This window comes from Pleuronectes platessa, chromosome 13 (assembly GCF_947347685.1).
Source record: "Pleuronectes platessa chromosome 13, fPlePla1.1, whole genome shotgun sequence".
In the NCBI taxonomy this organism is placed as follows: Eukaryota; Metazoa; Chordata; class Actinopteri; order Pleuronectiformes; family Pleuronectidae; genus Pleuronectes; species Pleuronectes platessa.
In genome coordinates, this window is record NC_070638.1 from 4250676 (window position 1) to 4263475 (window position 12800).

Consider the following 12800-nt stretch of genomic DNA (forward strand, 5'->3'; position numbering starts at 1 on the left):
TTATATTTACACCAGGAGCAGGTCCTCTCGACAGAGGCCACTATGTTTACTACAGTAGCCCAGAATGAACAAACTAAACACCTTTTGAGTTTTTATGACAACTGAAGGTCACCACGGGTTCTCTTTCATGTTTAAAAGGGCAGGGTGAGGTGAGGGGTTATTCAGCTGCAACATGAAACGTCACCACTAGATGTTACCAAACTCTACACACTGGACCTTTAACGCTGAGGACATAATGCAGTCTGTGGTCGAACTTTATTGATATGATATGATAAGATATGATATGATGAGATACGATATTATATGATATAATGTTATATGATATGATGTGGTATGTTCTGTTTTTAATTATTTTAGTGCACATTGTATGAAGTAAATTGATAAGTAAAGGATATTAGGGTGGACTTTAACTCTCTAATCATTAATCTGAGGAATTTCTCGAACCTTTAAATGCATTTAATCAAGGACAGGTTTTTATCAATAACTCCAGTAACAGAAAGCAGCCTCACTTTACTTTTAGTGCCCAAAACATTTGCAGAGTGGTCCTCAGATATATAATGTGAATTATGTTATACAACATATTATTATAAGATAATAACATCTATAATAAAAGGCTCCATCAGTATTTGAATATGCAACAACTTACAGTAAAAATACAACCTGAACTAGTCTTTTTAACTATTGATTACAAATTCACAACTTGGCGGCTGGAGAAGCATTAAAATGAAGGTAACCAACACCCCACGTGTATTTATCACAGCAAGTAGACTCACCCTTCCTTGAGTTATGAAAAGTAGCTTGAAGGCACCGGTGAAGTGATCGTACATTAGTACATTTGATATACTGTTGATAGTTTGTAAGTATTATCCTAACATTTCACCCAGCCTTTGATGTAAAGCTGCAGTCAATATATGTCTGATGTAACAATATTGACAATATCAAACACGCCACAGTCACACCGTGTGACGAAACATCGATCTTTGACTGAGTTTGTATCTCCATCTTGTTGTGATGACACTCATCTCAATTTGAAGTTGATCTGATGTAAGCCCTGGGACAAGCTCCTCAAAGTAAAAATGTGGAATATGGCAAAAATGGCCCTCTGAATGAAAAATGGGGGGCTTCCTGTTGCGTTACTCATAATGCCCCTTGAGAATTTTTTGTTTGTCTGGTCATGATCTTATAAATACATTCTATGGTCATGATTCACCTGTGTAAAAATACAACAAGAAAAACATGTGTAATATTTTAGACGACCATGAGGGGGCGCAGAAACTCTACAGATATTGACAAGGCGCGTGCTTTTATTTTGAAATCCAAGCTAGATGGGCGCGTGCCTGCCGCGGCCGGAGTCCTTCACTCTGCCGCCGCCGAGGTCAGCTGGAGGAGCGGGAGAAGCACCGGCAACCAGCGGAGGAACCGACCGGAGGACAGCTCCAGACTCACCGGTGAGCTGACCCGTACTCCCCGCTCCACACGTTCAGATGAAAGACCGAGTTTATATCTCAGCCTGTTTGATTCAGGGAGAATCGCGCAGCTAGCTGTTATTAGCCTCGTTAGCTCAGCTGGATGCTAGCTGCCAGTTGGAGTTGGGAGATGTTTGATAACATTATCACGAGCTGTGGTGATTTCACTGTTTCTGCTTTTAATCATTCATTTCCTCTGTACACGTGTCGTCAGGTCAATGAGGCTCGTGGAGGAAATGATTAGTTAATGGAAAATATCTTTGTCTTTATGTCAATGAATGGAAATATGAGTGAATTCATATTTCAGTCAGACTAAGGTTCATGAGATAAGATGAGATAAAAGTTGATCGATCCACAAACTGGGGGAAGTGAGTAGTTACAGCATCAGGCAGGTCAGCAGGAGGTAGACGAGAGAATACAAATATTAAAAAACTTGTAAAAAGTGCTGAGTGTGTACAGTATATACACATTTCACTAGTGGCAAAGAATTTTCTAGCTTTCGGGTTTTAATTCAGACATTTAAGACATTTAAGACACATAGACATTTAGTTTGGTAATGCATCTATAGTATAATTTCAGCGTTGTTACTGTTCACTTGCTTCTACCAATCCCAATGCAAACTAATTCTTTTGACATATCATAATATCATTCATGTTCACTACATCCAATCAGGAAAGTGGAAACTCGTCAGTATTGGAGGCGACTCACTGTAAAACGACTCGATGAACAACACACAATGCTCGAGGTAAACAGTAAACGTTGTGTCAGGGCCTCAAAGGGGATAAACACACACATGTGATGATGAGACACATGAGTGTCCTGTGCAAACTTAATTGGATGTTGCATCTGTCCATGTCAGGTGGACACACACACACACACACACACACACACACACACACACACACACACACACACAGAAGCTTAGATGGCGCTGAGAAGAAGAAACTATTTTTTAGAAAGAAAAAGCCTCCGATTTACCTGTTTACTCAAACAGCCGGAGTCTTGAGGCTTGTTTGCAATGTTTGAAATACCTTTAGTAGGCGTGCCCACAGTCCTGTAGACCAGAAGATGACTCACACAGTATTTAGACATCCTGTTTTTGAACAATATATAAAGTATGTGGTGGATAATCCTCGCTGCACGCTGCCACTTGCACACACTGTATGTCAGAGGCTTTATGTAATAATGTGATTATATCCCCTCCTGGATCTCCCAAGGTTAAACCCTCGCATGCCGCTCCCTCCTGTCTCCCTCTTCAGCTCCAGCAGGATGGGGACGTGGACGACAGACCTGCAGAGACATGGATAGACCGCCACGATGACACAGGAGACCCTCACGTGCTCGCAGCTGTCTGTCAAGGCGGCTGCCCTGCGCATGGTGAACCTACCGATGTCCGTTTGCAGCTCCCTGGCTCAGGTTGGTGTTGTTGACTGTGTGCGGTGGAAAGTGGCACCGGTGTGTATCTGTGGGTCATGAGAGGGGGGGGATCGTTCAGGGGGAGAGATGGAGGCAGATAAAGAATCCCAGAATCCCAGCGTTGAGAGGAATTCAGATCTTATTCCTGTACTTTAACAAGTCTCTCATTTTGCAGTGGACACCTTTAAGATGAATTTGGGGATTTGAGATTCATATTTTAACCTTCTGAAAAATAGTTAAAGATCAATATCCAAAGATCAACACTGTCTCCATCATGGCCGATGTTGAATTTACTTTTTTGGTTCAATTAATATGTGAATCAAAAGAATCAACTTCCATATTTGTAAGAAATATTTTATTTTACACAGATTTAACTCAAACAAGTTTTTTACAGGACCTCACAAAACATTAACTGAAAAGATTTAAAGGTAATTAGTTAATTAGCATGGTTGGGTTTCCGAGTAAAGAATCATTAACCCCTCCCCCCCGTGGTCATCGCACCTTCATGCACATGCTGTTACAACATGAATCACAAAGGCCTGAACATGTGCTACTACTGCCACTTCCTTTCTCTACACCTGCTTTGTCACATTAGGGGTTTATTTTTTATATTAGTTCATTTTGATCAGTGTTTGTGAAGCACGGTGATTATTCCCCGGAGGTCTGACCTGGCTGGATTTGGCGCAGCTCCATTCATAGTGTCCCTTCTAAGCCGATTAGATGAACCTGTGGCTGGATCTGTTTAGATGTTCAGTATCACTACCTGCCTGAGCAGCTTTGTGCTGCAGCTTACAGCCGCTGAGTAATGGGGAAACAATGTCAAGCAGCACGGCTCCATTACTCATGAGAACGTGTTGGAAGAGATACATGTGACTCTGTGGATATATTAATAAAGTGGTGGGTAAAGTGCTGCAGGGAAAAGCTAATTTACAGTGTTAATGTTTATCTTTCTGATTTTGGATTTTGCTACGAGGAGTTTCAGAATCGTTTTAAATGTCAAAATCAAGCCTATACTTGTAAAACATGATTTAAAATTACCCTGTAACCCATATTTAAAAACTACAAATTACAAAACAGTACAAACAAAGAACATTAAAAGCATAATTTGATATTTTCTGGTAAAATCCACATTGGTTTTGCTGGTTTTTGTTTCCTTCAGGATGGTAACTCGTATTTTCCTCCAGTGACCCCTGTGTTATTGCGTTTATGAGTCGTACGTGAGGAGAGTGTGTGTTTGTGTGTTTGTATGTGTGTGTCCAGTATCAGGTAGCTGATCTGATGTCATTAAGAATGTGGTAGGAGCACGTCTGCTGTTTGTGTGTGTGTGTGTGTGTGTGTGTTTGTGTGGTTGCAGACACAGAAACACTGCAGGCCTGTGTCATCATTTAAACACCACTTTCTATTCAGCAGCTTTTTAAAATAAAGGTCAACATTGTGTGTGTTGTCACAGCTCCAGAATGAGTGTTTATGTAATGTTCATTTGTTTGGGATGTTCAGCAGCGGTGTGTGTGTGGTTAATCTTTGTCAGTGTTTCTATGTAGAGTGGAACACGCTCTCTGATACTGATGCTGTCAAATCTAGATGACAGGCTGGGACCTGATTCCCATAGCTGCCTCTCTGATAACCAGTGTCCATTGTGCTTACTCAGTTAAACTCTGAGTTTCTTCCAGTATTGCACTTAATGTACTTTTATCCATTTTTTATTCTTTAAGACTGAACCAAGGAAGACAGAAGCCAATCTGCAGTTCTTGGTTCCTTTTTAAAAATGCATCATCGTCTAACTTCTCCTTCTTCTTCCCTCAACCCGTCCTCCAGGTGAGTGTCAGCACAGGAACTAAAAAGCTGGTGGCCGCCACTGCGTTCGGTGCCTTCTCGCTCCTCTTCCTCGCACGCCGCTTCCAGAGGAGGAAGGGTAGAAAGAAGGCTCTCTCGCCTGAGTGGGAGAAAGCTGGGTTCGAGTTCTTCTCCCCAGTGGCGACAGGGAACGGTAAGACTCCCTGACACGGAACCTTTTCTGTACCCTTGTCTCAGCAGAGACCCAACCTCTGACTTTTAAAACTCCTGGTTTGATTCATTTATAATCTCCCTTTGGAAGATTTATTACCAATTACAGTCTTTAAGAGAAATTAACAGACATCAGGTTTTTATAATGACCTGATGCAATAAAACCGTCTGTCTGTGTTTGCAGTGTTTGCTTTTCCTCTAACTTTGTCTAAGCAAACCTTCACAAGCGCGTATTATTCTGTTTTACAAACAATAGTTGGAGCCGAAAAAACTTGAAAAGTCAATAATTAAAACAAGATGGAGGTGATTTGAATCCGTTGTTAACCCTGTTGTAGAACTGAAGTTAGGGTTAATCCATTGTGTGATCCTGCTACACGATCTTCTACCACGATCACTGTGTTCCGATCTTTCTCTTAAACATTTACAAGTAACTCTCTCGTCTTTATCCTTCCAGATAACACCAGTCAAAACATCACCCTCTCCCTCAACTCCAAGAATGCCTACTCCTCTGGTCTGGTGCTCGGCACAGGAGACTACAGGAAGCTGTCCGGGTCCCTGCTCAGCTTGGCCTCGGTGAGACACAGGCACAGCTTTATTATTTGAGATGTCAAAGCCCAAGAACATTATTACACAAACATATTGAATGAAATTTAAGTTGATTTGTTGTGTTTACAGGTGAAAAGCATGAACTCGTCGAGCAGCAGCACCTGTGCAAATGAATCCATCGGCTGGGACAGAGTGGCAGAGGCCGACATCTGCAGTGTCGTCAGCTTACCCCTCACCACCCCTGAGAACCTGTACCTTATGGGTAAATACATAACCATACCTCATTACTTAGTATTGAGCCCATATCTGTGTTTTATTTCCTTGTAATGATCTGTTTTCCCTTGTGAGGTAGATTGTTTTATTGTTTTGAAGGTTGTAAAGATTGAATGTGTTGTGTGTTCAGGTATGGATTTGTTTGAAGAGGCTCTGGGACGGTGGGAGGAAGCGTTGACGTTCAGGACCAGGCAGACCGAGGACGAGGACGACCACGAGAGTTGTGCTTCTGTCAAAGCGGGGGCTGGAGAGGACATCGCCGAGCAGAGCATGGAGGTGAACACACACAAACACCATTAAACACGTCGGTGTGATGAGTCAAGAGCCACTTGAAGGTCCTGCTTCTGTTCTCTGTTGTTATACAGGAAACCGCCCACAAACACATATCTGAATAACCGGCACTCTGACTGGTGTCACAGAGTTTAGGTTGTATAACTCGATGGCTCTGAAACCTGGTGGGAAGGGTTTTGGATTAGTGAGGGTCAAGTAGTTAAGCCTGGGCACCCAGACAGACGTCCAGTCGGCTGCCTGGTCCTCGAGGATTCCCCTGCTTCTGGGCCTCCTCCATAAAGCTGATTAAATGAGTGGGTCGGGGGGGTTCTCAAGAGAGGGCTGAAGAAGATATTTGAAATGTCCTCCTGTTTCCTCTGCCCTCAGCCTTTATACCTGGATGCATTACTTTTAAATAACGTTTCAGTTATTTGGAAACTAAGTTGTCCAAATGCATCTTGCAATGTTAAAGAAAGAGAATTATAAATCCTGGATCCGTCCCCTGATCCAGATCCGTCCTGACCTATGTCCCATTCTTCCACCAAGTTTCCTGGTAATCCGTCCTGTGGTTTTTGCATAATCCTGCTAACTAACAGACAAATAAACAACGGCAGACGAAAACAGAATCTCCTGGAGGAGAGAACAAGAACAACACCCTGGATCGGCCAATTTATCCAAATTAAATGGGTTCCTCCTGGATTCGTGTCCCCCCCCTCCACCACATTTAATGGGAATCAGTTCAGTAGTTTTTGAGACAAATGTCAATAAAAACATAAGCCTCCACTCCAGGATTAACAGGGAAATCAAAGTAGTTACTGGTTTCCACTGGTTTGATACCACTAGAGCAGGTGAACAACACTTTGATCTGACTTCCTGAGCCGAGACAACACCCAGGTTTACGAGGGATATATTTATCCATGATGTGTGTTGATAGGAGGATAGGAAGATAATATTCATCAACAATGAGAACAGGTTGATCAGTAGCTGTCCTTTAACTTGTTTGATGCTTTAATATTGTTCTTATTCAGTTGATGAGTGAAACAGTGCACTGACACCTCCACACATTATATTGAAGTTTGTTCAGATGGAGCATCAGGACCTTTCTGAGTTTCTCTGGTTCATCCTGAATGTGTTTGTGATCAGGATGTGATCAGTGCAGAGTTCGTCCACCGGCTGAAGTCTCTGCTGCAGAGAGCCTACAACCTGCAGGAGGAGTTTGAGGGAGTGTTGGGAATGTCCGAGCCTTCGATCCACAGCAACAGCCAGGGTGAGTCGCTGCTGTGTAACCTGACATGACCAGCACAGAGACACACATCTACCTTTATAAACATAGAACCCTCTCGTATTGACTCATGGTTGAAGTTTATGTCAGTGTTGGAATGCTTTTTAACTGAATGATTTTTCTCCTCAGATAAAATGGCCGACGTTTTGTGCCGAGAGGAGCTGGACGACGTGTGTCTCAGAGACAGTCTCAGCATCGCCTCCAACGACTCCTTCGTCTCTGCTGTGGAGGTGAGAGGAAACAACTCCATCCACAGATCAACTCGTCTCACATGCACCACGAGAACTTTAACATGATGGAGAAACTTTCAAATGTTTGTTTAAGAGCAAAACAAAGTCCGTCTGTGGAAGTGATATATGAATTAAATAACTTTTTATCCACATTGTCATTTCGAGCTCCTCATCTTGAAAAATAATCTTTTATTATCAGTTAAACATAGTAATAGATATTACCTCTGTTACGATAATTCAAAGTGAGAACCTGAAGAGGTCAACCTCTGAATCTCACAGTGTCTGAAGCAGCGAGTGTTCCACTGGTTCCCAGAAGGATTTGTTTAAATCGCTCTGAGCTTCCTGCAGATTCACCACCTTGTGTTTACCATCTACCTCGGCTCAGCTCCTCTGCTCTCTAAGTCACCGCGAGGCCTCGAGCTCTGGATCCACGGCTGCACTTGACCCACAAAGCACAGAAATAAACCGCAGCTTAAGACGCCTGAGCACAGACGTGTTTAACTTGAAGTGAAACGATCGGACAAGTTCAAGATGAATCTCTACCTGAGTGTTTTCACGTTCAGTGCACATCACATTAAGAAAAGGTGAAAGACACTGAAACCCTCCGACTGGCTGTCTCCTGGTCAGTGAGTGTGAGGTGCAGCTCTCAGCAGTAAAACTGGATCACTTAAAGTCAGGGTCACTTAAAAATAGACGGTTGACATTCCGCTATCAGTGCTCAACTTGCACGGCTCAGTGTTACTGTGCAGCTGGTTTCACTATCAACTACAAACACTTCAGCACCACGGAGAAGTCTCAAGGTCACAAGCTGTTTTCTAATAGAACTTATTACAGCAGCTTATTCAGAACCGCAACAGGAAGTAACTTTCCCTCACGTTGTCTTAAACACAAATACAGTTACTGTGAATGAGTGGGAATCTCACGCTACACAACTATCTGGCAGGAGGGAGTCACACACTACATGAGCTTTCACACTAGTATGTCCGGTTTCCCACAGCTGCCCTCACCCCCCCCCCCCTGCCCTCTCATTGGCTGCAGTTGTCGCTAACTCGTAGATGTTTAGCCTGGAAAACATCCAGTCGGAGAAGAGTTCACACAACGTGATTGGCTTCTGTCTGGGCCTGATGTCAACCTGTTCCACAACTTGGTGACGAGTCAGAAATTGGGCTCAACCTGTTTCATTTATATTCGTATATAACTGCATTGTTAATAACTAAAAACACTTCCAGGCTTCTCGTCCCTTCAGGAGAATGTTTACTTCTCTTCTCTCTGTACTGCGGTTGTTTATAATGATCTTTATTTAGTTAGTTTAATTCCCTCCCTCTGCTGTGTGTCTGTGTGTCAGCAGACGGAGCACCGGGAGCTGAGGAGCGTCCTCGCTCTGGGACATCACTCGTTCTACGACGAGGCTCTGGAGATGGCCGAGGACGGACAGATCTCCTGCAGAGTGCTGCGGTAAATTAAATCTATTTATATAAAACACATGAAACTCAGAAGACGACCAGCACTCGATGTTCATCTGGTTTCTTTTCTCATCGTTCATCGTCAGGACTGAGATGCTGGAGTGTCTTGGGGACATCGATTTCTTGGCGAAGTTGCACTGTGTGCGGCAGGCGTGTCAGGTACAGACCAACCGGAGCATTTTGACATGGTTCCTCTTTTAAGTGAAAAATAATCAGCTTTAGTAAAACCCTGTTTTGTCTCCAGCTCATTTTGTGCGAGAGGAAGACCAGGATGTTTCTGACCGACACAGGAAAGAAGATCCTGTCGTCCATCATCGTTAAAGGACACAAGGTGAGAGAGAAGACACTGATGATATAATCGTCCGTCGTTCACGAGTCTTTCTGCTCATAACTTTCACCGTCCGCTCTCCAGAGCCCGAGGAGATTCGAGGAAGTGTTTGAGGAGATGATTTGCTTCCTGGAGCATCCGGAGCACTGGGAGAACACGGAGGTGGAGCTGGCCACGCGAGGAGTGAGTGATGTCCAATGTTTGAACTTCTCCACCAGTTGACTTTTTTTACTTTCCAGTCCAACCAGTTTCATTCTCGCTCTCGCCAGGTGAAGCATTTGAACTTCTACGATATCGTGCTGGACTTCATCCTGATGGATTCGTTTGAGGACCTGGAGAATCCACCGGTCTCCATCCAGAACGTTGTCAACAACCGCTGGCTCAACAGCTCCTTCAAGGAAACCGTGAGTGAACCAGAATCTGAGCTACGGAGAACTGGAGAAGATAAGTGGAGGTTGAGGCTTTTCAACTTTAATATTTGGTTTGTGTTCGACAGGCGGTGGCTTCCAGCTGTTGGTCAGTGCTGAAGCAGAAGAGGCAGCACATGAAGGTACAAGTCTGGAACCTTCACAATGGAAGAGATGTTGATGATCTGACATCTTCATCTCTAGTCCCTCAGTCCCAGACCCATGTGTTTTAATATTCTCCTGTTTCCTCGGTCTCAGGTTCCCGACGGCTTCATCGCTCATTTCTACGCAGTGTGTGAACAGATCAGCCCGGTCCTGGCCTGGGGCTTCCTGGGTCCCAAGAGCTCCCTGCACGACTTCTGCTGCTTCTTCAAGGTCAGTAGGTCTTTCATATTTAAAGTGTGAGGGTCAGAAGATCAACAGGGACACACGACAACTTCCAGATACACGTTCTATGTGGAGTTTCCCTGTTGACAGCTCTGTATCACAGCTCCCGGGACATTTGCACTGTCAGAGTGAATTAATATTATTAATATGAGGTCCAGCTGAAACAAGAAGTTGATAACAGCTAAAATAGTTTGCTGAATATTTAGCGGTTTCATAGCTAACTTTGTGGATATAAGAAAAGATGAATCTTCTGACGTCAATATCAAATTAAGTTTTCATCCATTTCAACATTCTCCCTCAGGACCAGGTGCTGCACTTCCTGAAGGACATTTTCGACCTGGACAACGTGCGTTACTCGTCCGTGGAGAGCCTGGCCGAGGACATGCTCCACCTGCTGCACCGCCGCTCCGAGCTGCTGCTCGCCTACCTGGGCACCGACCCGCTGCGGCAAGTCAGCGGCTGCAGTTCCCCTCAGGTGCAGCTGCTGCCCAGCGCTCTGCTGGGGGAGGAGGTTCAGACGCAGGTCCTCAAAGAACACACATGAGAACCACAGCATTTATCTTCAGCCCCAGTCGGACCAGAGCAGCCTGTCGGTGTGGAAACTAACACATCAGAGCCCGACAGGCTCATGACTTCACCCTCTGACCTCACCTACTACTGTATCTACTGTAGAATATAAACGTTAAACCCATTTCCCATCATACCTTGTGCTCTCATCGCTCTGTGTCAGAGGATCTTCATAAACTGAACCAGCCGCCGGCCTTCACACACGCTCATTACCTCAGCACGGCCCCCCCCCCAGCCCCTCTCCACTGTGCACATCAGTTTTAAATATCACAGCAATAATATTTAGAATTTAAACTCAGCAGTGGTTCTCCTGCAGTAGATATAACTCTGTGAATTAAGGTGTATTTGCTGCTATTAAGAGCAATTTATGTGAAAAAATTAAAAAAGGTATTTATTTTGTTAAACAGCTACATGACGCAGGGTTTATTTTGTAGAAGTTGTAGTAGTGCCTGTACGTGTCAATGGAGTTTGTGATCAGCTTCAAACATGCAGTGGTTTGAATATCACGACCTCATGAGATATTTATTAGATGTATTTCCGCATCCTACCGAACATCAGCAACGAGTAACTACTAAATGCACTTTGCGTTTTTTTGTTACAAGCACATGCTGCCCAGGGAAGTTACTTATAAAGGGAAACAGTTTGAGAGTCGACCAGAGAACTTTGTCGGAAATGATACGATTTTTTTGTTGCACCACCTAAATGAGTCCCAGCACATGCAGCCTCCCAGGACCACGACCCATCAGCTACAGGAAGTCAAAGCTTAAACATCACTGTTTCATAACCGTCCAGCTGTTTATCAGCCTGTGTCCCTCAGCTCCTCACGACGGGCAAACACAAGAAGCCTTACTGTCACATTCACATCTTCAAGCCTTCATCCTTCACTGAATGTTCATCTGACAAGTTTATTCTCCAGTAAGTCTCCGCTCTGCTGTTCAGTCACTGCCATGCACAGAACATGCACCACATGACGGAGTCACTTAATATATCACATCCAGTCCTGGCTTTAAAACTTTTTTCCCTTCCTAAATAGTGTTTTCAGTTGAGCTTTGTTTCTATGGACAGATGAAATAATCTGACTTGAGATAATTAAAATAATTCTCACGTTTCAGATTTTTATTTGAATATTGTTTTGTCGATCTTTGATGGGAACTGAATCTCTGAATTACTTTTCTTTATATTTGCTAAAACAAAATGATTGGGACAATCATCAGCAAACAAATACGATCATAAGTGGAACTAGTTTCCTCATCAGGTCGATGCAGAAACTAAATCTAAGATTTGGACCTTAACTATCAAGAAATTAAATTTAATAAATAGTCATACAGCCAAACAGACGTTTAATAGAAAAAGCCTTTGCACAGCTAAACAACCATGGGACTGTTTCTCATTTAACTGAATATACTGAACAGTTTAGATTCAAGCTACTCTGTCAAACATCACATGGCTTCACTTTGGGAGACTCACTTGTTTAATTTCTGAAGATTTAATTGATCCCGTGTGTAATTTGAATCACGAGGAGACGAGTGAGTCAGTTTCCATGTGACTGATTTAAAAACAGGTCGTCCTTCATCTCTTCAGAAAATCAAGTGAAACATTTGTGACTTCAACTCAAACAAAAGAATCTAATAAAGATGTTCATGTGTTAAATGGTGGTTGTGTCATTTCTTTAAATCTGAGGAATTCTTATGAAATGCATTAGTCGGGTTTTTTTTTATACAACTTTATTGATGAACATGGCAACATGTTAAAGTCAGAACAGTTCACTGAATAAAACAAACCAATAGAATATACACAGCACATAAAACCTCTTTACCTCTAAGGCATGCTCCTTGTTTAGTCTTCTACACCCACTCCAACTGTGTGTTGAAACACTGAGTATCTGACATGTACAGAGTGAAAAGCCTCAAACACATTATGTGACCTTTTAAAACTACAGCGAAACCCCAGAAGTTACTCCCAGTAGAAACAGTGCATATGTTATAGAAAATGTGTTAAGTTCCTGTCCTCGTCCAGCTCTCTAACCCACATTCCTGTTCGCTAAATGTGACTAAATGCAAGTAATCAAGCAGTAAACCAACAGACAGCTCTAAATACACTATGGCATGGTTTAAAGAGAGAAATCAATCCGAGCAGGAAAACAGAAATCTGACCAACACTT

General features: G+C 43.2%; 1 protein-coding gene across 3 annotated transcripts; it reads left to right on the top strand.

Annotated features, from left to right (window-relative positions):
• Window positions 1-1336: 1336 nt before the first annotated feature.
• On the top strand, window positions 1337-12289 carry miga1 (mitoguardin 1). 3 transcript variants are annotated; one of them, XM_053437608.1, is made up of 16 exons: window positions 1337-1448; window positions 2684-2882; window positions 4698-4869; window positions 5341-5459; window positions 5562-5694; window positions 5836-5981; window positions 7119-7242; window positions 7387-7487; window positions 8833-8942; window positions 9037-9109; window positions 9195-9281; window positions 9363-9461; window positions 9548-9682; window positions 9775-9828; window positions 9944-10060; window positions 10374-12289. In XM_053437608.1, exons 2-16 carry the CDS (start codon window positions 2784-2786, stop codon window positions 10614-10616), a joined length of 1812 nt encoding a protein of 603 aa, XP_053293583.1. In that variant the 5' UTR covers window positions 1337-1448; window positions 2684-2783; the 3' UTR covers window positions 10617-12289. The 3 variants fall into 3 exon arrangements, with proteins under 3 accessions (XP_053293583.1, XP_053293586.1, XP_053293584.1); XM_053437611.1 differs by having other exon boundaries at window positions 8836-8942; XM_053437609.1 differs by having other exon boundaries at window positions 1356-1448; window positions 2726-2882.
• The last annotated feature ends 511 nt before the right edge of the window (window positions 12290-12800 follow it).

Bases quoted from the DNA above. Each gene is read 5' to 3' on its own strand.
- miga1 (XM_053437608.1), top strand. From the start codon at position 2,784: ATGACACAGGAGACCCTCACGTGCTCGCAGCTGTCTGTCAAGGCGGCT. The intron at 5,460-5,561 runs GTGAGACACAGG...TTGTGTTTACAG, and splicing joins CCCTGCTCAGCTTGGCCTCG to GTGAAAAGCATGAACTCGTC. The intron at 10,061-10,373 runs GTCAGTAGGTCT...ATTCTCCCTCAG, and splicing joins ACTTCTGCTGCTTCTTCAAG to GACCAGGTGCTGCACTTCCT.